The sequence below is a fragment of the Schistocerca serialis genome, chromosome 6 (assembly GCF_023864345.2).
Source record: "Schistocerca serialis cubense isolate TAMUIC-IGC-003099 chromosome 6, iqSchSeri2.2, whole genome shotgun sequence".
In the NCBI taxonomy this organism is placed as follows: Eukaryota; Metazoa; Arthropoda; class Insecta; order Orthoptera; family Acrididae; genus Schistocerca; species Schistocerca serialis.
In genome coordinates, this window is record NC_064643.1 from 535,138,613 (window position 1) to 535,166,444 (window position 27,832).

Sequence of the window (27,832 nt, forward strand, 5' to 3'; positions counted from 1 at the left end):
TCCTCTCATCTTCAGCTGTGAGTGGCCTCTTCTTCCTGTTTAATGTTCCCCAACTTCTCCCTTTCTCGTTCTTGAGCAAGAACTAAAAGTTCTCGCAGCAAGGACAGTGTGGTTTGTGTATGTCTGCTAGCAGTACTAAATATTTGGCCTCCTAGACGTAACTAATAGCTAGCAATTATACCTCATAACAGTAGTTGTCCCAAATTTTCCTTTTGATATGTTTAGGAAATAGATCCATCACTTTCCTTTGAATTTCTAGTCGTATCTTGTGGCAGTGTCTTTAACCAGTAAGACTGAAGTTAGCTACCTCACATTTGGGTGACTAGAACCAGCATTCTCTCTCCATTTAGTTACTTTAACATGGTGCCTATACTCCTCCCCTTCCTCCCTCCCTCTCCCCCTCCCTCCCCCTCCCTCCTCCCTCCCCCTCCCTTCCTCCCTCCCTTCCCCCCTCCCTTCCTCCCTCCCACCCCCACCTCCCTTCCTCCCTCCCACCCCCCCTCCCTTCCTCCCTCCCACCCCCCCTCCCTTCCTCCCTCCCACCCCCCCTCCCTTCCTCCCTCCCACCCCCCCTCCCTTCTTCCTCCCTCCCTCCCACCCCCTTCCTCCCTCCCTCCCTCCCTCCCACCCCCTTCCTTCCTTCCTCCCTCCCTCCCTCCCACCCCCTTCCTTCCTCCCTCCCACCACCCCTTCCTTCCTCCCTCCCACCACCCCTTCCTTCCTCCCTCCCACCACCCCTTCCTTCCTCCCTCCCACCACCCCTTCCTTCCTCCCTCCCACCACCCCTTCCTTCCTCCCTCCCACCCCCCTTCCTTCCTCCCTCCCACCCCCCCTTCCTTCCTCCCTCCCACCCCCCCTTCCTTCCTCCCTCCCCCCTTCCTTCCTCCCTCCCTCCTTCCTCCCTTCCTTCCTCCCCCTCCCTTCCTCCCTCCCTCCCCCTTCCTTCCTCCCTCCCCCCTCCCTCCCCCCTCCCTCCCCTCTTCCTCCCTCCCCCCTCCCTCCCCTCTTCCTCCCTCCCTCCCCCCTTCCTTCCTCCCCTCTTCCTCCCTCCCTCCCTCCCTCCCTCCCCCTTCCTCCCTCCAGCTTTCAATGTGTATTAGTGTCCTGTTGACAAACCCTGTCCTTTAGGTAATCCCACAACCAGAAATCGCACACGTTCAAATCTGGTAATCTTGGTGGCTACACAGTTCAGAACTGTAAGCCAATGATTCAGTTTTCTCCAAATGTTACGGAGTAACCATATAGCCTTCTGAGCAGTGTGAGGTGAAGCTTGAACATGCATCTAAACATTTTGAGTCCAAAGCACCTCTCTCTTTCCATAGAGCAGGAATCACATGTTGGCAAATCAAATCACAATAATGTGTGCTGTTCACACCGTATATCCTTGTTCCCTTGGGTCAAAGTTCCTCAAAGAAAAACGGACCAATCATGAACTGTCTGTGAAGATGCGCCACACAGTGTAAAGTTCATTATGCAGGCAAACGTCATGAATATTTGTTGGCAGTGACTATCCCCAAATGTGACAATTGTGTTCACTGACCCAGTGAGCATAAAGTGTGCATCAGCACTATGCAATGTTCCAAGGCCACACTTTATGAACTTCAACCATTGCAAGAAATGTAAGAGCAAAGTCTACTCGAGTGTCTCCTTCATGTTGCAAAAGTTGGTGAGTAATGCGAAATTTGCACAGATACCACCTTACAATTGTTTGAAAAATGCTACTAACAGTGGACCATAGAATGTTCAGCTTTGGTGACACAGCTGTTGCACTGCCTGAAGACCACACATTGTATCCAGCATACTCAGTCATGGCAACAACACTTCTCCAACAATTTGTGGTACATTTGGCCATTGTCCTCTCCTACTAGAGATTCCCCAATTGCCAGTTATTTTGAATGTCAGTCATACTCTACAACCACCGTGTGGAATTTCTAGTCGTATCTTGTGGCAGTGTATTCCTTTAATGTGTTGATACTCTTGAAGAGCAGCAGCACTATTGCTGTTATTTTGATAAAAACAGATTTACGAGTAAAGCCCTGCTCACCTTGTGCAAACCCATGCTGATTGTCTGAAACTGTGATGCATATTGATGATATGTTTCAAGCATATGTTACTGTGCCAGTACCGATGCCTAACAGCAAGTCAAGACACTAGCACTATTAAAATACAAATCCTACAGTGCACAGTCTAAAGTCATTCCATACTGTAAATCGTTTTTCAGTCTATATTGGCTCAAGTAGTGAAAGTTTAATTATAACTAAATTGTGGAAAATGGGTTGTGGTTTTGGGCATGAAAGGATTTAATTAAGACAATTAATTCTAATGGCACATAACCTGTTGAATCATTTTTTATGCATTTTCATGTAGCTGACGGACACTCTTAGATAGCATTATACATCATTTTTCGTTTTTGTTGAGAATGTTGGAAATTTATTGAGTGGAAAGTATTTTCTCAATCTGTGACTCATTATTATTCATTGAGAGAGAAAATTAAGACAAATCTTTTCTCTCAGGTGGTTTCTAATTGTTTTGAGAAGATATGTCAACTGTTACTACAGTAATAATGTTCAAAGTTTGGTGACCACTGTTAAATTACACTGTTAGTCTCTATCCTAGGTAATTTCTATGGAGGTCAGTGTACTTTGTATTGGCAGCTGGTTGTTTTAGTTGTTCATTAATGGGGTTGTGGTCTACAGTTACCTTAAACTCCCCCCTCCTGAAGTCTCTGTCGTGACCTACTTTCTACATCCATGTCTTGTTGGTGTATTTTAACTTCACACACACACACACACACACACACACACACACACACACACAAAGATCTTGGTTTCTGATAAACGGCATAAGTTTTTATACTCCTTTAATTCTGAGGTGTTTTTGTTTTACTTCAGATTCTATTTTGAATTCCTCGATATTGCAGAGTTGCAAGCTTTGTTCTATTACTTAACTTTTTTCCATTTTTATTAACCTTCTGCAAGAATAAAATTATATTACTGTGTAGCTAAATCTGGCAATGATTTAAACATTCCAGAGCAGCAGCCAATTTCTGTCTGTCACAGAGGGGGCCAAATAAATGTGTGCGACCTAGTAGCCTATACTCTGAATGTGTGCTGTCATTGGCTGAGAAAAACACGATGCAATCTTCATTTCAGTAGATAGGAAGCTACCCTGCTGTTATTTGGTGGAATTTGTATTTATATTTTCCTGATACGAAAATGTGCTTTGTGGAGATTTCAATCTATCAAAGATCTTTCAAAAACGCTCCTTTCTTTTTTCTCTTAAAATGCCACGAGTTCAGTGCTGGTGTATAAAACCTTTGAATGAATAGTAAAGTATTGATGAATTTTATAGCTCTGAGGGATACTATATTGTCACGTACCATAGAAAAAAAAATTTCCCCAAGAAAGTGTATTTTTAACCAGGAAAAATTAAAGATCGATAAAGGTAACAGTTTTACTGCTGTAAGAAAAAGGGCTTAACGTTATGTTAGTTATACATTGGCTGTTCATTGTTAATCTGTTAGTTATTTGTTGTCAGATGGAATTTGATACCGTGAATTACACTTTTGCAAGTGATCCGTCAGAAAATATCTGTGAGTTATTTATTTTCATTGTATTATGTGTCAAACTTTTTGCCACTATTGGATGATACTTGGATGGATAAATATAAATTGATAAATGAAGTCTGGTTCTTTGTATTGTGATATAAATGGTCAGAAACTCCATTCAGTTACATCTTGATCATTTCAGAGCCACAGAAAATGAAAGTTATAATATTTGATTTCACTTTTAAATTCACAAATACCCAGGAAGAAAGTACTGCTGTAACTCAGTTTGGACAGGGAAATGAAAGAAGTTCAAAATAAACGAGCAACACCTGACAGAATTTGTGTTTGGATATTTCTCATTTACTGTGTTGCAAAATTACCTACTTTCTTGCCTAACAAATCTTCTGCACAGCAAATAACTCCCATTGACTGGCAATAAGTCAAAAGTGACTCCTCTTTATAGAAATAAAAGGATTAGTTTTGCGGAAGTATAAATCTTTCCAGAAACTATATAACAGATGCAGGAATATGAATAATTTATTTGTTTGAAAATAAGCTGGAATCTGGAACATATTGTTTCAGTAAAGACAGTATAGATTCAGCATGCTGTCTTCACTGTTGACATCTTGCAAATTGTAAACATAGGCAAACAAGTATATCCAGTCTTCTTAGGCTTTCAAAATTCATAGATACTTACTATTCTGTTGACAAATTACAAATGTACAGTGTGTATTAAATTACAATTACAGACATAGAGGACTTCATGTAGAGACCTAGATGACTAGCATATTACGTACATAATTAGTGATTACCTGATGTTTCATGCCCACCACTGATTTGTTTACATGTAATTCAGTTTAGTTTGTGATTTGACCTGTGGCATCTGAGGAAGATCTAATGTCACGGATTATGGCTGTGGTGAATGCTGGACCAGGGATTGATGTCAGTGTGCACTGTTATGTGATATGGAGGTGCTGTATCTGTGTTGAAGTCGGTGATCATTACATTAAGCTCTATTTGTAAGTGGAACAGGCATCAAGCAGCAGGGGACAGAGAGCAACATTTGTTGTGGTATTTTAGTGTAACAGGAAATAGTAAGTTTCCGGACAAGAGTTCCTGTACTAAACACAGCCATCTTCATCCCCGTTACGAGTCCTCAGTCTGTAAAGGGAATTTAATTAATGTGGTAGCCTGAAGACATATTTAAAGGGAAGTTGTGTGTACAAAATAGTGTGATATGAAAGCTCATCCCTTACTCGTATATAAACCATCCATCAGAGTAAATAGAAGACAAAATGTTAAGTGCAAATTCTATTGTTAACAAGAAAATAAATAATTGTAAGAAAATCCAGAATGGCAGGTAGAATTTCCACTTTATATAGTGAATTTCTGTGTTCAAACACTTTGCTAAAATATCCGTTGGTTTCTTTAAAACTGATCTTTAATTGAATGAAAATGCAAAAATTTATAGGGCGGATTGAAGACTTAGATTTGTTTGGAGAGGTAATGTGAAAATGCAGTGCATTTGTGAAGATTTCTCTATGAAAGATTCTCTTTTATCCATTTCATAAGTCATGTTTGGCTGTCTGAATGCATCAGACTAGCTTACGGGAAGAGGCCAAAGAACTTAAAAGTTGAGGGGATTGTATGCAGTCAGTTCAGTCATTGCATTGTTAATGTGGAGGTGCTCAAGAATGCAAAATGGACTTTTTTGAATGTAGACAGGCATCTTATCTTGAAGAGCTTCCAGTTTGTATCCAGAAATGAATGAGCAGATCAGAAAATAAAGCCACAAAGTAGTGATGTGAATGTCTTGCACTGTATGATAGGTTAGTATTTACTGTCTTGCACTGTATGATAGGTTAGTATTTACTGTCTTGCACTGTATGATAGGTTAGTATTTACTGTCTTGCGCTGTATGATAGGTTAGTATTTACTGTCTTGCGCTGTATGATAGGTTAGTATTTACTGTCTTGCGCTGTATGATAGGTTAGTATTTACTGTCTTGCGCTGTATGATAGGTTAGTATTTACTGTCTTGCACTGTATGATAAGTTATGGAGCACAACAATTGTATGTAAGTAGTGGCTAAGAATTCTTTCTGTTTGGCTCTTTTTTGCTCCCCCCCCCCCCCCCCCCCCCATCCTCATACTCTAGTTATAGTAGTAGTAGTGGTGGTGGTGGTGGTGGTGGTGTGTGTGAGAGAGAGATGTTTGTTTTTGTTGTTGTTGTTGTTGTTGTTGTTGGCAAAGGCCTTGATGACACAAAGCTTTATTTGTGACAGTCTATTTGTTGTGCCTATCTGTGACTCGGCATCTCTGCTACATGGTGAATCACAGCTTTCCTTTTCATAATGTTGCATTCCATTCTGGTTTTTCATTGTTTGTTATGTTTTCATTTTATTTTCTGAATGTGTTTTCCCTTCACCACATACACTATGTGATCAAAAGTATCCGGACACCTGGCTGAAAATGACTTAAAAATTCGTGGCTCTCTCCATTGGTAATGCTGGAATTCAGTATGGTGTTGGCCCACCCTTAACTTTGATGACAGCTCCCACTCTCTCAGGTATACGTTCAGTCAGGTGCTGGAAGGTTCCTTGGGGAATGGAAGCCCATTCTTGACGGAGTGCTGCTCTGAGAGGAGGTATCGATGTCAGTTGGTGAGGCCTGGCACAAAGTCGGCATTCCAAAACATCCCAAAGGTGTTCTATAGGGTTCAGGTCAGGATTCTGTGCAGGCCATTCCGTTACAGGAATGCTATTGTCGTGTAACCACTCAGTCACAGGCCTTGTATTATGAACAGGTACTCAATCGTGTTAAAAGATGCAATCACCATCCCCGAACTGCTCTTCGACAGTGGGAAGCAAGAAGGTGCTAGTGCCACGCAAAACAAGGGGTGCAAGCCCCCTCCGCAAAAAAACGTGACAACACACCACCATAACACTAATGCCTCCGAATTTTACTGTTGGCACTACACATGCTGGCAGATGACATTCACCAGGCATTCGCCATACCCTGACCCTGCCATCGGATCACCACATAGTGTACCGTGATTCGTCACTCCACACGTTTTTTCCATTGTTCAGTCGTCCAATGTTTACGCTCCTTACACCAAGCGAGGTGTCATTTGGCATTTTCCAGTGTGAAGTATGGCTTATGAGCAGGTGCTCGACCACGAAATTAAAGTGTTCTCACGTCCTGCCTAACTGTCAAAGTACTTGCAGTGGATCCTGTTGCAGTATGATGGTCTGGATAGATGTCTGCCTCAGGTTACCTTCCATTCGGAAGGTGGGTGCACTCAGCGACTGTTATGTGACTTATAAATTATAGAGCGCAGCAATCAGTCGTCCTTTTTTAGATTTATTATGCAAATCCAGATTTCGGCTAGTAGCTAGCCATTCTCAATGCACTATTTTTTTATTCGCAGTGCATGTAAGTCCCTGTTCTTCTGGTGTCAGTCACAGCATTCAAAGAACAGTGACACCTGAACGACAGGGACTTTCATGCATGAGAATAGCTAGCTACTAGCTGAAATCTGGATTTGCATAATGAAATCTAAAAAAAGGACGACTGATTGCTGCACTCTATAATTTATGATGTCTGCTTATTATAATTTGTATGATGTCTGCCTATTACACATTACGACCCTCTTCAACTGTCTAGGGTCTCTGTCAGTCAGCAGTTGAGGTTAGCCTGTATGCTTTTGTGCTATACGTGTCCCTTCACAATTCCACTTCAGTATCACATTGGACCTAGGGGTGCTTGGGAGAGTGGAAATTTCATGTACAGATGTATGGCACAAGTGACGCCCAATCACCTGACCACATTCGAAGTCTGTAAGTTCTGCAGAGCACCCAATTCTGCTCTCATGATGTCTAATGACTACTGAGGTCGCTGATAAAGAGCACCTAGCAGTGGGTGGCAGCACAATGCACCTAATATGTAAAACATATGTTTTTGGGGTGTCTGGATACTTTTAATCACCTAGTGTACTTTTTCTTTTTTGCACTTTTATGTCTTTTTTCCCTACCTTTCCATGAATGTTGTTAAGATTCTGCCCAGCCCATCAAGTCAGGTAGTCTGGTGATAAAAAACTAGACTAGTATGCGGGAGGGTGACAGTTCAGTTCTTTGCTGTCATTCAGATTGAGATTTACCTAAATCGGTTAGGTGAATGCTAAGGTGACTCCGTTATAAGAACACAATCGACATCCTTCCCCATCTGAACTTGAGTTCAGCTTCTAATGACATATTTGTTTCTGGGATGTTAAACCCTTATCTTTTTTCCTCCCTTGCCAACTCGGTGCTAACAAGGTAGGTAAAAAGATAAAATTTCCAAAAACTGGGAAAAGGAAGGAGACACTACTAGGCAAACAAGAGAAAGTATTGGAAGAGGTTCACGATGAAAAAGTAGGCACAAATTAGCTGAATGGGGGAAAATAGCAGCAAAGAAAAAGTATGGGTAGTAAACTTAAGGCTGAAGTAAGTAGAAATGAGCTACTGTTAAATTAATTTTTTGTTTTAAAATTAATTAATTGCTTTAATAATTGAGTAATCATGAGAAAATTGATATTGCAGTATTGTTTTGTGCATCATGATCCGCCGAATAGTTGTTTATCATAGGTTGAAATTCCTTTATCTCTAAAATTTTCTGTCATAACGAATATACGATCAGTTGGCCTGGCTGATGGTGATACTTTGGCTGTTTATATTATTAATTGAAGCTCACTCACACAGTTGCTATTAACAGCCACCTTAAAGATTTTTTTATTTACATTTTAGCATCTTTTTCAAGTTCCTGTGTATTCTTTGGTTAGTGTAATTTGTTTTACCGACATTTGGAACTTAAGTGCCATTGAATGTAATATGGTCCTTGTTTTCCACTGTATTAAAATTTGACATTCTGGAGAGTTGGGGTTAGTGAACCTGTGTTGAGCTGCATGCATGAGACCATTTGAACAATAATTCTGCTACTTTTCTTTTTTCTTTCCTTTCTTACATGGGCAGAATTTTTTAAAATATTTCCTGTTGTTTGGTAATTTCTGTTTTTCTTTGAGAAAGTGATCAATAAAGTAAGCAGTATTGATAATCCTGCACAACATTTTTAAGTTGTGAGCTAGTCTAATGGTTTTAGATAGTTTCTATTATTTTATCCAAACTTTGGAAGCAATGATGTGGGTGAGGATTAAAGAGCAATAGGGGGAAGCACAATAAGTTGTTATTACTATTAATGTGGAAGAAACTTAATATGAAAGTTTAAAAGTACAATTGGCTGAGCAAGTTGTTGTACTGATGTTTTCTATAATTGTAACTCTCCTAAGATACTCTAAAAACATCATTTATCAGCAGTCATTAAAAATTTGACTGTATTATGTTTTGATGTTGATGGAGATAACAGGAAACAGACTAGATGAAGCTAGTTATCAGTACGGAGTGGCAATAAATATGGAATTATTTCTCCATAAAAATTATGCTCTTTTTTAAAACAGGAAAAATTAGGTACCTAGTATGAATGAAATAGACAATCATATTCTTGCCACAATATTGAGATAATACCTAGATATCTAATTATATGAAGAGAAAATGTAGGTTAGGACATTCATTTTGTTTTGTGTAATCTTCCGTACAAATTTTAAAAATATTTGCTTCTTTGTTTTTGCATTTGTTTCCTGCATTTTCTTGTGGGGTTGATTAGTTTCTGACCTAGTATGGTACATAAACTTGACAGCTTTATTGAATTTGTGAGAAATGAGGATAATTTTCAGAGGTTTGTGGGTACATATGGTGACAATGTGAGACTTGAATTGAAGGTAGGCAGCAGAAGCAGGTATGGGAATAGCGAAAATTATAGAAAATCGTCAGAGTTTTAGTTAAAGAACATAGAAATTTAAAAATATGGGCACATTTTGTCATTTAGTAAAGTGATGATTTGTTATGATGTTTATGTAAACTTCCTAAAAGTTGGTTACATTATAATTTAGCAACCAAGGTAAGGTGTGTAATAACTGTAGTGGAATAGCTTGCCAAATTAATGTGAGTATAAAAATATAGGAAGACCGGAAGCCATATTGTATTCAGATCTTGGATTATGACAGAGTAATGGTCATTGACATAAAATGTGATCAAGCATTGTCAGCTGTAAATAGATGAAGGACAAATTATATTGATTACAAAGCAAAAGAAAGAAATAATGACTGCAGAGAAACTTGTCATTACTACGGTAATTGACCGACAATAACCAGTGTCGAATAGTGATGTTAGATTTGGTTCTCATCTCTTCAGTGACAAGGTCATTACAGGTAGCACATGAGTTTGGATTGGAGGAGGAGGAGGAGGAGGAGGGAAATTCATAGTTTCCTTTCCAGTGATTTACAAAATTAGGAGAAATCTAAATTTCGATTGCTGGATGGGAATTTGAAGCCCTGTTCAATATTTTAGCCACTGTGCCACCTCATTCATTGCGATGCTTGTAGCATCAGAGGAAAGTTTTGCAAGACGTACAAATGACAATAATCTGGTTTGGAGAAAGGATGATGCAGATTGAGGAAAAACAGTTAAATCAGTTGTATAAAAGGAAGGAACAAGCACACGGGCAACATTGAAAGAAAATATGTTAAATTCAAAATCAATAACTTGAAGACATGGGCTGTGGAGTGTTTTGGAAGTGAAATAACTAAAGAATGCAAGGCCATAAAAATAAACTACAGCAAAGGTAGGAGAGCAAATGTCTCCTCCTTCCTTGTGACTGGGATCATTAATTTCTTTTCCATTCGAAACTAAGAGGTATCACATTATCTGTGATGCATGGTGCATCCAATTCACAGAATGACAAGCTAGTAGGAGTGGGAATTGGAAATGCACTGTTAAGTAACATGATCTATGTGGAACTGTCTTCAGTATAGAAGGTCCTCTACTAAATTAATTAGATTTTGAAATGTTGCCACATGCATAAGTTCTCAAAAGTGTTTTTGCACTGATTATGCCAGGCAGATGTCTGTAACCCGCATAAATGAAGACTTCAGAAGGAAGGAACTAGAATTTATAACAGAAGTTTGGTAGTCTGCGTGTAGTCGTGACAGGGCTATTCGTAATAGTATAGAGGGTAAGCTTTGTGTCTTTTGTGTGTTGTGCCCCATAGTAATTATTTGGTTATTGTATTAAATTATTTAATGTTTTGTCTGGTACCCTCCTGATAGTGAAATTTTAGGAAATTCTGGCTTCTAGAATGTTGTCATTAAGTATCACAATTTCAAAGTGACAGTTCCTTATGACTAAAGCTAATACTGTGCCATAGTCCTTGTTATAGATATGAGTGCTTCTGCTGTATCTGTTTAAGTTATTGCAGTTTATTTTAATTATTGAGAAGTCATATTTTCAAAGACAGTTTCAGAAAAGGCCTGTAGTTTGCTAACAAAATTTGAAACAATTGCAGTATAGACACTACATATACGAAGGCAACACTGAAAATTTTTAGATAAGTAAGCAAGGTTTTTTAAATAAAAATGATTTTATTGCTTTTCAAAATATTTCTCTTTAATGTAAATGTATTTTTGCATTTACTGAAACCAGTCCTTGAAGCAATTATGCCACTCTTTGTGAGGCACTATAGAAATATGGTTTTTTATTATATTCAGCTGCATTGTGTGGTGACAAAAAAGTTACTCCAGCCTGCATCATCTGATGACAAAAACTGACTCCTTGAATTTTGTCCTTAATTTTTGAAAACAAGAAATTGCAAGATGTTAAGACACAGCTATATGGTGGGAAGGGTCAATGGTATTGAACTTCAGGGCATCAAGTTACTCAGTTTTTAGTTTTGCTCTGAGACAAAATGCAGTGCCATGATGAAAAATTATTTAAAGGTTTTTTGAAATCATTGCAACCAGCCACCTTTTGTTTTGTTCTTAAAAAAAAAATTTTTTCTGTTTTCGAACAGCTTAGCGATTTTCATTACGAGATGATAGTTCGAGCTCGTGGTCTAGTAGCTAGTGTTGTTGCCTATGGATCACGGGGGCCCGGGTTCGATTCCCAGTCAGATTGAGTATTTTCTCTGCCAAGGGACTGGGTTTTTGTGGTATCATCATCATTTGTGATAGTGTCAAGATTGGTGAGGGGGAATTGGACTGTGTAAAAATTGGGACTTTGCATGGGCACTGATGACCCTGCAGTTGAGTGTCCCACAAACCAATCATCATGAAATGATTGTCCGCAGCAGTGAGGGAGTCGTGTAGCTGCGGCAGGATGTATAAACGAAACCTGTAAGCACTGAGTGTGGTGAGAATTATTCACATTGAGATAGATTTTGTTGGTTTACTTAAAAGTATTTTTCCTATTGGGTTTGTTTCATGAACTTTGTTTGTGTACCAATCAAAAGTAACAATGTATCTGTCCTCTGATGATGTAATAGCAGTATGGGCCATTTTATGAGACATATCAGTCCGTCATTTCTTTTAAAAACCATAGAAAAACCAGTTAATGTGTTCGTTAGGGAAAGGAGGTTAATTGAGGTTCCTCTACATCAAAACCATTACAGTCATCAAACAGGCAAATAGTTCAAAACATTACTTCACCAAATCATTGAGAAAGGGATAAAGCGCCACACTCTCTGAAAATTGCTCTCTGCATGGTTGTTTCGCAGACTTTCGCAATACGACTTTTGAATCAGTGGTTAAAGATGCAGAAAAGCATGACATTAAGGTGGATGAAGACTATGCTGAGTAAATAAAACGTGAAAGCCACCATGATGAATGAGAAATGGTGATCAACACCACCAGAAGGTGCTGCAAAGATAGATTTCCTCCCCACTGCTGTGTGGAACTTGGTGGTGAACGATCTTGTTGGACAGTTAATCTTTAGTATTTACTTTTGTCAAGGATATGCAGACAATTTGGTCATACTAATATTTGGCAAATTTGCAAGTACCTGGAAAACAATGACACAATGCACCCTGAATGTGTTGCAACTGAAGTGGGTCCCTCACATAAAGAATTAATTGTTCCAAGGTGAAAGGGCTCTTATGTGCACTAGCAGGGCCTGCAGAAACTGAGCTCTAATCCTTAGTGTGTGTACTGAATAATACGACCTTTAATAAAACCTATGATAATTTATGGGGATATGGTATGGTGAAATGAAGTACAGCAGGAGGCTGCAAATGAGCTTGGGAAGAGGCAGAGACTGTCCTGCTTAGCCGTAATAGATGGGATTGTCGCACATCCACTACTGGAATCGAGACCGTGCTGGAAATAGGAAGCAGTGGAGGAATGACTGTGATACCATTTGGGAGACAGTCTGGTTTACTGGTGGAGTAAATGAAATGATTGTATGGCATTTATTGTCCGGGATATCCCCTTCGGGGTTTGGCAGCTGTATTGCAAGTCTTTTTAGTTGACGCCACTTTGGCGACGTGTGTGTCAATGATGATGAAATTGGTGATTGAAGGACACAAAACACCCAGTCCCCTGCTGGGAATCGAACCCGGGCCCCTTTGCGTGGAAGATGGTAACGCTACCACTGCGCTGTGGTGGTGGGCACTAATTGGGTGAATACAGATACAGGTTCAAATGGCTCTGAGCACTATGGGACTGAACTTCTGAGGTCATCAGTCCCCTAGGACATCACACACATCCATGCCCGAGGCAGGATTCGAACCTGCGACCATAGCGGTCGCACGGTTCCAGACTGTAGGGCCTAGAACCGCTCGGCCACTCCGGCCGGCTCAGATACAGGTCCTGGAGATGCTGTATATAGGGCACAGCTAAGACTAGAGGACAGTGTCTCTATGAAAGCTGGCCTTTGTATTACATTTGAAAAATATGTGCTATCAGTGTGTGGAGAATGTGCATGGGTGCTACAAACAAGATCAGTGATTGTTTTAGAATGCCATGAACCCCTTGTAAGCGTAGGGGAAAGCAATAGAGTAAACGTAGTGTGGGTCCCTGGTCACTCACAGATTAGTGGCAGTGATAGGCTGGCCAGGCCACGAGCGATGATTACATTCGTTGGACCAGAACCTGTTTTAACCATCACAATGATTGTAGATAGGGACTGAAAATGCACTTATTCTGCCATTGTAAAGCATTGGAGGCCAAAATTCACAAATATATGGCTCATTAATTCTAGAAGAAGTGTTTAATAAAGAATTATTAAAGGGGCTACTATTAATCTTTGAGGGTTCTGGCTGGCAGAGAGATACACCACATAATATTCAGTTTTGGAGCAGGCAGCAGTGGGCTAAGACCTGTGTGGTTCACCCCCCCCCCCCCCCCCCCTTATCTGAATAAGTTCGAGATGTCTGTCTTAAAGCATTGCTTGAACAGTGACAATATTTCCATCAGTAACAGCAGGTCTTGAGCATCCTTCATTAAATTAATGGCTAAGATCAAACCGATCCCTCTTGAATTTGCTGTACCATTTATAAATTTTTGCCTTGGATGATGCTTCTTTGCCAAATGCATTTATAAGACAATTTTCATATTGTTAAGGTATTAATGACAAATCAATCATAAAAAAATTACAGCCCAGAAATATTATCTAGTTAAATTTCTTTTTCAGTACACACAATATCTGTAAATGATGGTAACACAGGTCTGCAAAAAAATATTTTTTGGAAGTTGTTTGAAATTTGATAACTGACTTTTATGTACTAGCACTGATTTCAAAAATGCAATCCATTTTTTTCCTATCACGTCAGCTTTTCTCGCAAAAGGGAGTATTTTTTGGGTATAATAACAAAATTTAAGCAATTTATCACATTTTTTCCAACGTTATAAAATTTTATTTATAAATCATGTCCTAAACTAAATTTCCAGTACACTTCCATTTCTCTTAAAGCTCGTAAGTCCTTGTAATAATGCTTTCGCTTTCTGTTGAAGCTTCTAATGCTTTTCTGGCTGTGGACTCGTTGAGGATCATCCAGCAGTAGTCCGCTATCATGTTGACGTTTCATCTTCCTTGATATCTTCTTTCCATTTCTTTGATGTTTTGGTGGAATCTGTCACCCTGCTCTTCACCTAAGTCACCAAGGTTTGCAGGGAAGTAGTCAAGATGTGAGTGGAGAAAATGAACTTTAATGCTCATATTACAGCACAGCTTCTTAAAGTTATCGATCATGTCTGCTATGATTGTCTTGTAATTTGGATCTCTTTTGTTTCCTAGGGAACCGGTAACAACTAATTTAAAAGATGTCCGTGCTGCCTTGCCTTTTCTTTTATTTCCATTTTGTCCACAAAGTTGGCGTCTGTCATTAGTTTTTAATGTCTGGTCTGACAAGAGATTCCTTCCTTTAGATTTTCCTTGGATAAACCAGGAAACTGTCCACAAAGATATCTGAAACACTCCCCTTCTTTTGGCAACGCCTTAACAAATTGCTTCATCAGCCCCAACTTAATGTGAAGTCGTAGAAGCAACACCTTTTTGGGATCCAAAAGGCTTTTCCTCTCAACATTTTTAACCCCTACCTGTAAGGTTTTTCTCAAGGGCCAAGCTTTTTTAATGTAGTGTTGCTTTCTGTCTCTACTGTCCCATTCACAGAGAAAGCAAGGGAACTTTGTGTAGCCACTCTGTTGACCACGCAGCATTGAAATCACTTTTAAATCACCACATGGGGTCAATTTGTGGTCTGAATAGCAGAGTTTGCTTAAAACCAGTTCAAGGTCTTCGTAACGTTCTTTTAAGTGAACTTAGTGTCCAACTACTCTTCAGGAGCATGTTCTATTTTGAAATGTGCCATAAATCCAGGAACATTGCTGCAAAACACCAGGTCCCCTTCTGGAGAGAAGAGTGATACAAACTCCTTTTTCCTCGATCGATACCAAGAAAAGGATGTACCCGGAGCCATCATATGTGTATCTTTCAATCTAGATCCTAAAATCTTTGCCGATTCTTTAGAAAGGCTTAGGTCTCTAAATTGTTCAGTTCAGATTGTGAGAAAGGAATGGGATTGGTTGTGCCAGGATCGTAGCAATCTGTCTTCTTCACTATAACCTTGCTGAGCCAATGGCTATATCATCCAAAGAATCTGGAGGAGAGGGTATTGGTACTTCAGGTCCATGAGGAACAGAGTGAATGGCTGATTGAATGTCAGGTTAAGAAATACACTTTTTGTTTTTCACATTGAAACCTCGTACGTTGCAAGAAAAAAAATAGCAGTCATCACTATGATTTTTGAGCTCCCTCCAAACCATTGGTAATCCAAAACGTAAGGACTGCTTTTTACCTTGAAACCATTGCCTCAGTTCTTCAACACACACTGAACAAACTTTGTGTGGGGCCCAAGGCTTATCTTGATTGCCTAACTTTATACCAAAATAGGCGAATTATACTTTTGCAACAAAATTAGAAATGTTTCTTTGTTGCTTTTTAATGGTATAGCTACCACAAATGTAGCAGAAACAATCGGGTGAGTTTATACATCCTCTGGTAGCCATTGTCCATAAAACAACTTCACAACACAAGAAAAAAGTCACTACTTTAAAGCTCTAGTAACAACACATGAACAGCACAGAGTGAAGAGGTACTGTGAACTGAAGGACAGTAGCAGAAGTTCACTGAGTCGCTGCAGTGGTGTCAAATCAAAAGACCTGCACCTGGTGAATGGTGTACGCGACGGGAGGCCCTACTCACTCCCCCCCCCCCCCCCCCCCCCCCCACACACACACACACACACACACACACACACACACACACACACACATACATGTGGCCACTGTCCCAGGTTGTTATAGCCTTGTGTGTGTGTGTGTTTCCTAATGTGGAAGGAGGAGTCTGTCTGAAAGCTTTAATATTTTGGCATTAGTTTTCATTGTGCCTGTCTGCAGCTCTGTGCCGCCTCTATATGGTGAGTAGTTCTATCCTTTCCATATTGGTGATAACTACAGAGCAATCAACTCGCAAAACAATATAAAGTAACTGTCGAACAAATAGATTTCATTTGTTTTTAGAAGTAAAGCATTCTAAAAATTTTCAGCCTCCTCCATAGTAACAGGCCCCAGCCAAAGAACATAAAAAAGCTTTGCGTCTAAACTTCCTTTCAGTTGATTTTTTCCTGTAGACAAATTTCTTGTGAATTAGCTCAAACTCTTGGTCTTTAGTACACGGCATTGGTTTTGTCAGTATTTGACCATCAGCCACACAATACCCCAACTATACAGTCAGTTGTTACCTTTCCTTCTCCCATAGTTTACCGTACAAATTAAAAGGTGGTTTGTGTATTGCACTTTGTTGTTAACCCTTTCAAGTTTGTATTATTGTTGCTCTTGTCCTATTAAAAGAGCAGGATCATAATGATGGTGTGTGGATAGAAACAGCATATACATTACAAAGCAGGATGACATACTTGATTCAAATTATTTTATCCATAGAACATTAAATTTACTGTACCATCACGCACATTGCTTAAAAATTTGCTTTGTGTTTCCGTTAGAAAGATTTCCTGAAGTGCACTTTTTGTCATAGTAGGCCTATCCCATTGTTGAAGCTCTTAAAAGGTACTTCTTTCCTTTTTTTTCTGTGTTCCACAAAATGCTTCAGTTCCACCTTAAATGGACTTACTATGTGCAGTCATTAACATGGATCATCTTGGATATTCTTTGGTACATGGAGTTAAATTGTATTTGTTCACTGTGAGCACTTTGCCCTAAAATACCTGATTTTCAGTAGCACAATGTAGAACTTCAGTTTGTAAAGCAGAGATGGTGTGCAGGAAGATTAATTTCTGTCATTTTAAGCACGTACCAACACATCCCAAAATTACAGAAATGCTGTGATATTAGTTTATTTTCTTGTGAATCAACTTGCAAACATTTGTAAGCCTCATCTATTTTGACATTCTGAGATACAACTCTTTTTTCCCCCCCTCCCCCCAACTATTAGTGGAGATAACAGGTAACAGGTGTACTGCATTAGATCAAACAAGCATTTGTACATTTTGCATGTAGCAACAAATTCAGGAGTGTGGGACTTGCTTGGCAGGTTTCTTGTGCATCACAAGGAATACAAAAAATGGGCCAAAAATAAAGTATCGCACTTTTGTATTCAGGAAATAGTTTATTGATAGATGATGCAATATTTTACAGATGTACTCTTAAAAGTTAATCATTTGCTGGAACTAATGAACATGTTGGTTACTTGTGTTAATTATTACATCTCTTGATATCAAGGAATGATTGGTGGGTTGATGATTCCATTTTACAAATGTATTCCCTCACAGGTCTGCACTAATTATTTTTAGGAAGCTAGGCATATTTTGTAATTCCTAAGGCTACGTAAAAATTTTCGGCACACAGAAAAATTCATTGTTCTTCTCAGTAGATGCACTCTGATTTGTTTTACAGCCAGCCATTGTTGATTCACTTAAAACAAATAATTGTAGCTGTGCTGTGTTACCAAGAAAATGTGTTAACTGCCACATTTATCACATTTCAATTTATTTTTTGGTTTTCTCAGTTACGGGTTATGGTGCAGAACTGTAATGGGTTAATTGCTTTACATGCTGTACACTGTCAACAAAAGGCTTTATTTACAGGAGGAACAGTATGATTTTTGGAAGTGAATATATAGTTTGCGATTTTGTGCAAGGAAATTAAACCAACTTTGACTGAATACCCGTTTTAATATTCCACTCAGGCAAGCCTGAGTGGCTTTTGGGTAGTAGTTGAATTCTACAGCACTTCTCCTCAAATACAGAGTACATGAACTGAAGTATGAAAACATTCGTTTACCACTACACAACTGAGCATGTTAAGGTTGGGATGAATTTGAAGGTACACAGTTACAGGAACTACCATATTTGTCATGGGATCAGAAGAAAATGCAGGTGCTGCAGGAGTGAGGTTATAGTTGCCCAATTTTACCTTGTAAGCTAGTGTTGAGCCAGTTAGATAAAGGTAGAAAATTTGTTCTCATTGTGTTGAATGTCTTTCACTTGATAATTAATCCCAGCTTTCCTGCTGTTGTAATTTTGTGTGAGGGAATTACTCCTGCCTCACTAAAGAACAAGCGTACTTGGCTGTATATGTTAAATAACCCCAATTTTAATTATACAGAAGTATGTTAATGAATGAATGAAAGAATCCATGGTCGTGGATTTAACAAATGTTGTTTCAAGGTAGATTAACTGTTCTTAAATAGTAAGAATAGATAAATAACTGCTGGGGGTGGACTGATGAAGTTGGTTATGTAGGTATCTGTGTGCTTTGTTTGAATATTTTTTCCATGTAGTAAAAACACACACGAACTCTTAGTTAAGTGTGAAATGTCAGGTCATTGTTCAGGTAATAACAGTAGAAATAAATTGAAATTCAGATAGCCAGACTTGATTTCTCCATGTGATTCCTGTATCTCCTTTCAATTTATAATGATTCACAAAGTGTAATGTTGGCCACTTACAATACCATCATCGTCATGACTTATAATTTTCTTTCACATTTCAGTTCTCACCACAAATTATTATATTTCTTGCTATGCAAGGTAATAAATTTGCTAAGATATTGACCTCACTTGCGAGGAAGGGCATTTGTAACCATGTACAATCTTCCTCACATAAGTTTTCTAATTTTTGTTATAGCTTACCTCATTGCAAGATTTTTTTTCTCCCAACAAGGGAAGTACTTTCTCAGTCTTTTCCAGCTGAATTTATAACAACATTGAAATTAATGTGATGCAAAACCATTAATTGCTCTTCTTTCGTTCCATATTTTGGCCCAGTAACAAGTTTTAATTGCAAATTTTTGTAAGAAATATTGACTACCTTAAATACGTTCACAATTTTGTCAATCATTGTTATCTTCATGAAACTGTTCTTTTAATTGTACCATCTATCACTTGATTGGGTTAACATGTGAAATCTGTAAAGCAACTAAAATAACTTAGTGTGTGATATTAATAAACAAAATATATTTCCTGAATGAGTCTGCGATTCTGTGAGTATTTTGGAAGTAAAGCTGTCTAGACCACGCAATGTATTCCTCCAGTTATCATCAGAGTAAAGCGTAGAATTCTTGAAACAATGTTCAGTGTCGGTTTAAATAAAACTTAGGCCTAAGCAGAGTCAGTAGTTTTGTGGTGGTGGTGGTGGTGGTGGTGGTGGTGGTGGTGGTGGTGGTGTTGCTGCTGCCCACAATAATATTGCATGAAACAATCTAGATGATTGTATGAATAAAAATGAATGAATAAAAAAGAAAGAAAACTTGACTTGCTGTGGAAAAATTGTCTGATAGCACACATAAGTAATCTCAAAAGATCACAGATGAATCAGTACAGCAAGCATGAGCATTCTGAGATATATTAGTAATTAGGTGATGAACCTGCTGGCACTAGACTATTTCAGTTAGAGCTACTTTGGTCACACATTTAAGTGAGCAGTGCCATACTGCTAATTTTGCGTGTTGGGGCAAGTGGTCTACCAACTGAACTATGCAAACATAAAGAGTGCGCAGTTAGCAGAACAATTGGAGACAAGGTACTGACAGAGGCAGGACTTCACTTGTGTTTGGAAAGCTCAGTCGTAGAACATGTGTTCATAAAAGGCAAAAGTCCCAGGTTAGAGTCCTGGTGCAGTATGCAGTTTTAATCGTGACACAAAGCTTCAAATCGGTGCACACTCCACTGCAGAGTGGAAGTTACTTCTGGAGTAAACGAATTGTGCTTTTAACATTCAAAATTTGTCCCGAAGATGCTGCTAATGTCAATTTTCTGGAACGAGAATTTCGTTGTGCAGTGATGGACATCTAACAACACAACACATATTTTGTATGTATTGTCTTCATTTTGCTTGTGATTTGAATATTGAAGTAGAAAAGACATTATCCTGACTTTCCATGCCATGTTTGTTGTGCTTAACTGTCTTTGTATAGTATCTGTGCTAACTGTAAACAGTGTTCCCCCCCCCCTAACATACAGCAGTAGTAGTCAGGAATGATTAGAGGGCACCATAGTAGTTAACACCAATGAAACAGTGGATACCAAGATATGGCCAGATTGTACTGGGTTTTTGCTTGATATACTCTTAAAACGTTTGTTCATCTTTCTTTAGATATTTGAATGCTGCAGACCAAGCTGATAGCTGCTGTTAAGTCACTATAAAACCTTGGTAATGCTTACTATGCTGATGATTTCTTTTCTGTTGTTTCAGTTTGATGACAAAATTCTCCAAAAAATTAGTCAGTAAATGTATTTACATACAGATACTGAAATCTACTAGAACAGATCTCCTAGGAATGTGAGTACCATGATTTCTTTCTCTTCATAGATCATACTGTTGCTTAGTTTATCTTACCATTACTTTTGCTCTAAGGAATTTTTTTTTGTATTACTATTTGTACATTTCATACTTATCCTAAACAAATATCCTTGTTTCTAAATTTACAACATAAAAGTTAAGCGTTACAATATAACCCTAGTGTCATTTTACAGTAAAGTGAAAGTGGAAAAAGGTTGGTAATTAAATGAGAGACAAGAAAATTGTTTTCAGTTTTAGTTTAAAATTGCCTTTATAAGTTGAGGAGTTAAAACTTCTGTAGAATTCACATCAGATTATATTCAGTCTATTAATACTCATGCATACTTAAATTGTCTCTGGAATTGTCCCATCAAATATTCATGTAATTTATCTGTTTGGCATAGAACATTAGATGTCAAACGAAAATTGTATTACTATTGATTAGAACGGTTAATCCTGCCTCGGGTAGAGGGTGCACTTGGAAGATAAGTGAACTGCTGGACTGAGTCACTTGCGGACCCTCTTGCCTTTTTTATCTTCCCTGATAAATTATCACAGAAGTCAGTTTAAAAACCTATTTGTGTTTTTGTGTAAGGTGTAAATCAAAGGGTGACTGACTGGGCCAAGTCTGATGGTGTCACATAATTTATCCTTTTGGAAATTATAGGAAGGTACAAGTCTTAGATTCTATACAAAATACTGATACAAACGGCAAGGACTACCAATACGCTATATTGACCTATATAGATGGCATGGCACATGGTGTCTGCTTTATCATGACTGTTATGCTGATCTCTCTTCTCCCGCTTCCAGTCATTGTGATTACAATTCTTCGCACAACAATTACAATTATTTGCTTCCAGATGGAGCACCAGTATCTTATACCGTAGTATGATAAATTTGGTTCAGTGTATTGGTTAATTAAAATTGTCAATATTGTTACGTCCCACCAGAGATATTAGCAAAAAATGGTGAAATATATGTAGATAGAAAGAAACTAAAAATTCACATGAAAAGATAATTTAATACCTAACATATGTAATAGTTAGGCACAGAAAATTGTCACGAAAACAATGAACCGAAATTGTGAATTTGTGGAGAAATGACACAGTCTACATTTTTTCTGAATTATCCCAAAATTTGTCATTTTTCCCCGATGAAAATGTTATAAATCTGAGGATTGCAGTTCACCAATAATAACTGTTAGTTATTTAACATTGAAACTGCATTTTCACTTCTTATTGCATGAAGACTGAACTTCCTATTTAATCTGAAACTGACACTTTGTTTCCCATGTAACTGTGATGTGATGTCAAAAATAGCACCAAAATTTGGAAAAATGACACTGAAATTATAAAAGAAAGTGAATTTGCCAAAAAAGACAGAAATCGGCAACATCTGCAGAAAAACTGGAGTAAGCAGCAAAATCTGGGAAAAAAGGGGGAAATCGTTAGAAGAATAACAATAAAATTGGTAAAATGTAGCAGTGAAATCACTAAAAAAAATTACAACAAATTTGGCAAAAAACTGTAGGTTTTTCAAAAAAGCATCAAATTTGGCAAAAGTAGCACCGATATCAACAAGAAACAACCGAAAATTTTTTAAAAATAGCACAAATACTGTCATCAGATTAGCACTGATATTAGCAAAAAAGCACTGAAATGATTTTTTCCTGCCCCTAATTATGGCACGTGTAAAATACATTGAGGCCAAAGATGTATTTATGAATATACCAAGGGACTAATTCCAAAGTGTCTGTTCCTTCCTTTTTTGTAATTATCTGTAATAATAATAAAATAATAATAATATAGACAATAAAAGGCATTTTCTTAGTTTATAAATAAAGATAATAATAAACATAAACAAACAAAAATAAAGGAAGGGTATATTACAGCAACTGCTTGAAACTATGAAATAACTTCTCATGCGGTCTCTCTCTCTCTCTCTCTCTCTCTCTCTCTCTCTCTCTCTCTCTCTCTCTCTCTCTCTCTCATTTAGTTGTCCTTCTTTGATTGCTGGAAGTCTATTAATATAGCAGTGAATCACATTTTCTATTTCCTTATTCATTCATAATAGATAGTAAAATGAGGGAAGTGGTTGGCTGCAGTATTTGTTGATTTAGAAGTATTTGCAACAGTCCCAAGTTTTCACAGCATTTCAGTAGAGCCTGAGTGAATAAGTTAATTACTAAGTGCTTAAAACTTCATAAATGTTACTTTCTGGCAGATTAAAACTGTGTGCCGGGCCGAGACTCGAACTTGGGACCTTCGCCTTTCGCGGGCAAGTGCTCTACCATCTGAGCTACCCAAACACGACTCACACCCGTCCTCACAGCTTTACTTAGGTCAGTCTCCACAATATCCTTTCTTCCAGGAGTGTTAGTTCTGCAAGGTTCGCAGGAGAGCTTCTGTGAAGTTTGGAAGGTAGGAGACGAGGTACTGGCAGAAGTAAAGCAATGAGGATGAGGATGGGGCACAAGTCGTGCTTCGGTAGCTCAGTTGGTAGAGCACTTGCCCGTGGAAAGCAAAGGTCCCGAGTTCGAGTCTTGGTCCGGAACACAGTTTTAATCTGCCAGAAAGTTTCATATCAGTACACACTCCGCTGCAGAGTGAAAATCTCATTCTCTTCAGAGATGTTGATGCACTACATGGTTACAAATTTGCAGATAGGAGTAATCGTAAGTTACATGGTGATATATTTGATTATAGATCTATATTTTCTGTTCTGTTTTCAGTATGTCTTAGGCTACTTTGTGAAGAGCACATGGAGTTTTGTCACTCTCATTCACTGATAACTTTGTTCACAAATTGTATGTATGTGTTGACTATATTCAGAAAGTACTGTTTCTCTTCTTTAGCTGCGTGAATTCAGTGTCACAAGTCAAAATACAATGACAAAACAATTACTGGTTGGCGCCACAGTAACCTTCACTTTGGTACCAGCTGGTTCACAGTACACATTCTGTGGGCTTTTCCAGACATTGGGTTGTTGTGTTAATCATGGTTTGTCCTTAGTGAAAAACCTCCCAAGGAAGCCTTTACCATCCATGGGGTAGTGGTTGAACAATTCCTCTGCAGTTGTATGATGACGCCACTTTTCCACCTCAGTTATTGCTTGTGCTACCCAATGCGCTGCAGTTTTCGGAACCCAAGAATATCGTGCAAAATAAGGAGCTCTGTTTTGTGACACAAAGCTAAACCTCTGAAGCTAACTCTCACATATTCCATCGGCAGTCCTCATCCAAGAGGAAGAGGAGGAGCTGGGTTATCATATTGTTTGGGGGCGGTGGTGGGTCGTCCCTAATGAGGCCAATATTGAATGACATCCCTGCCGTCCAGAAACACTTCACCCATCTTGCCACTGTGACAATGCTGCATCACCACATGCCTTGTGCAATTCCAGAAAATGTTGAATTCAAATGGTGGAAAATCCAGGATGCAATCTAACAATACCAGAGAAGGAAAGTTGATACTCACCATATAGCGGAGATGCCGAGTCGCAATAGGCACAACAAAAAGGTTCACACAATTATAGTTTTCGGCCATTAAGGCCTTTGTCAGCAGTAGAGACACACACACACACACACACACACACACACACACACACACACACACACAACTTGCACAAAATGTCTGCAGTCTCAGATAACTGAAACCACATTCTGCTTTTGCGTGTGTGTGTGTGTGTGTGTGTGTGTGTGTGTGTGTGTGTGTGTGTGTGTGTACACATATTGTTACATTCCATTCTGAAAATGTTGTGCACTCTGATTGCATGCTGCTTCAGTCTTGGTCCACAAACATTGTTCATGTTTCCTAAATATACTGTAAGGATGCTTGAATTGGCCTCTCATTTGGACAGTAAACACTGCAACTGACTCGAACACAGCCATTGCTGCCCACAGCAGTACTTCAGCTGTAGCCAGTGTGCACACCATTTGACACACGTCCTTCATGTTACAGCAGTGTTGCCACTACTTTTTAGTTGACCCTAGTAAATTTCTTTTGACCATTGGCCAGCAAGGCAATAGACAAAGACATGGTGTGTTTATTGTATACATTAACAAAATTTATCAGACAAGCTGTATTTAGTGTGATGTAACATTGAGTTACCCATGAGAATAATTTGCCATTTGCAGAAGCCAATATTTCCCAAACGATATTTATTCATAACCTGTTCGCTTGTTGGTACACTATTATGTGAAAATGCCTGTGAATGGTACATATTTATGATAGTGTTGTAGTGGTGAAGAGTGGTAACTGAATTGCTAGAGTGAAATGACACTGTGTTCCCAGGGGGAGTGGGAAATGTGCATCCAGTTGCAACCCTCACGTCTACATTTGTTGGAACCCTCACACCTGTGTTGTCTCTGTACATAATCAGCAAGCCACTGTTGGTGCTTGAAGTAGAGCACTTCATGGCTGTATTAGCAGTTTATATAAAAGCAGCACTTCTATGTGGGCTATAACAACTTGCCACAATTCTAGCAGTGCACTTCTGAATTGGTTCACTGTGTGCTGTCTTGATATGGACATGCGAGAGTGCCTTAGTAGGCACAGTTTACTTACCTGAAACCCTTCCAAGAAATGTAACGCTCTTACTTGCCTTACCAACTACCAATTTTACCTCCTTGTCTCATGCCATTTTGCTTGTTAGTATCGCCCATAAGTACGAGGATAATCCCAAAAGTAAGGTCTCCTATTTTTTTCTAAGCACATAGACCTGTTTATTTCGACAATGGTTTACATCAGTTTACAGCTTGAACATTTAGCCATTTTTCGACATAATGACAATTTCTGTCAATGTATTTTTTTGTAGAAGCTGTGGCAGTTTTTGTATGCCCATGTCATACCAGCTCGCCAACATGCTGTTCAGAAAGTTATGAACCTCTTCTTTCACCTCGTCGTCGGAGCTGAATCGCTGTAACCACAATTAACGCTGACGGGTACTGTGAGTCTCTGAAAAAACTCAAATGGGCAATTCAGAACAGGAGAAGAGGAATGTTGAGCAACGGCGTACACATTCTCCATGACAACACTTGCCCACACATTGCTTGGCAAACCATTGCTCTCCTGCAACAGTTTCAGTGGAACATAGTCACCCACCCTCCCTATAGTCCTGACTTGGCGCCCAGTGACTATCACCTGTTCCCTAGGTTAAAAGAACATTGGCCGGAAAGCGATTCAGCTGTGACAGGGGGGTGAAATAAGAGGTTAATAACTTTCTGAATAGCACGGTGGCGAGCTAGTATGACATGTCGATACAAAAACTGCCACAGCATCTACAAAAATGCAGTGACAGAAATGTTGATTATGTCAAAAAACAGCTAAATGTTCAAGCTGTAAACTGATGCAAACCATTGTAGAAATAAACAGGTCTATGTACTTAGAAAAAAAAATAGGAGACCTTACTTTTGGGATTACCATCGTACTTAAACTATGTGATGAGTTCCAAAAGTTTAGTGGTAATTTTGTAATTGGTCAGTATTGGTATGTCTCTCTTTGTTATGGATATTACATAATGTTTATCAACTTTCAAATAGCTGTTGCTAAGTGGAATTCTGTCACAGTTGTTCTGCATTTCTTCATAGTGATGTTATTTTCCTACAAGCAACAGCATTGTCAGTAACCAATATGATAATGCTGGGCATACACTTTTAAATATTTTACAGGTGTTGAGAACATTTGTGGTCGTGTTAGCTTAATTACATGGCACATAATGTTTCTAGTTTTTTTTTTCTGTTGATCATTTACTGTCCAGTATAACAAAAAGTTCAGTTGTTTCTTATCGTTTGCCTGAAAATGTACTTGCACAATGGTATCTCGCATATCAGTCAGCTAAGTGCTATTGTGTAGAACCCCTTTTGGAAATCTAGGAAGATAGAATCGAGCTTCATCAACTGAATTTACTATTTGTAAGAACTCAAAGAACTTAACTCGCAACATTCTCTTGAATCCTTTATTTTAATGTCTCCTTTGTGAATCTGTGTGTAAGTCAAACATTGATATGGTAGTAGCCTCCTAGTAGTATCTCAGAATAAATTTTTTAAATTTGGTATTCATATTTCATTTTTGCTGTCTTCATTTTTCACACTAGACATTCATCATACTTTTGGTACCTTTAAACATAGTTTATAAGTCAGTTCTCTATAACTTCTGTATGGGAATTTGCATTCTTTCACTCTAGCAGGTTACACATCAATCTGTGTTCAGCTGTCTTCCATTTATGAAGTCATGCATTTAATGGATACAGATTAGAAAATGGCATTTCATAAGAAGTGATGGTGCAGTTTCAGTATATGTAGACCTATTCTCTTGCTCTATTATAAGCACTAATACCGAAACGGTATAATGGATACATGATATCATACATGGTATTGTAATTGAAAAACAAGAGTTTTATTTCATGTTTATTTCAGGTTTATGGGAGCAGGTGGTTGGAATTTGACTCACACGTGGTTATCAGATGCCATTGTTGTCAAAAATTGGCCATTGATACAAGAGCTTCTAGAATTGCTGCTAATGTGCCCTGTTGATGTGGAAAGACTAAAAACAAACAATTGTCCAAAATTAATTAAAGGCCTATCAAAAGATGGAAGTTCTGAAAGTGAGTACTTTGAGCCAAAAAAGTAAACTGATATTTGATTATGTACGTAAAGTTGATTATACTTGCCTGTATTCCACCCGTTCCAAGTGATCAGCCTACACCTTCACTTTGATTATGCGTGCACCTTCACTTTGATTGTGCGCGTATACACTCTGTATGGTGTGTTCATGAATGTCTGTCTTGGTTTCTCTTTTTTATTATTCCTACCTTACCCGAATCAAATTAAATTCAGCATGGACCTTTAGAAAGAGAGTTTACTCTTTGGGCACTGTTGTGATTAGTGTTGTTAGATGAATTATTTTTAAAAAATTGTAATAAGTTGTCTTGGAAAAACAGCTCATTTATCAGTGATAAGGATTCATACTTAAACTGTTTAAAAGGAGCTTTGAGAACAATAATTGGAAACTGAAATTACTGAATTTTTTTGACAGAATTTCCAATTTTTAACATGTTCGCAGTTTATTTTA

General features: G+C 38.5%; 1 protein-coding gene across 3 annotated transcripts in view; it reads left to right on the plus strand.

Annotated features, from left to right (window-relative positions):
* Positions 1–27,832, plus strand: part of LOC126483765 (serine/threonine-protein phosphatase 1 regulatory subunit 10-like) — a 106,800-nt gene that overhangs the window by 38,816 nt on the left and 40,152 nt on the right. For all 3 annotated transcript variants that reach the window (XM_050106912.1, XM_050106914.1, XM_050106913.1), the window contains 2 exons: positions 20,676–20,762; positions 27,178–27,365. In XM_050106912.1, the coding sequence (XP_049962869.1) occupies positions 20,676–20,762; positions 27,178–27,365 (275 nt within the window). The remainder of the gene's footprint in view (positions 1–20,675; positions 20,763–27,177; positions 27,366–27,832) is intronic.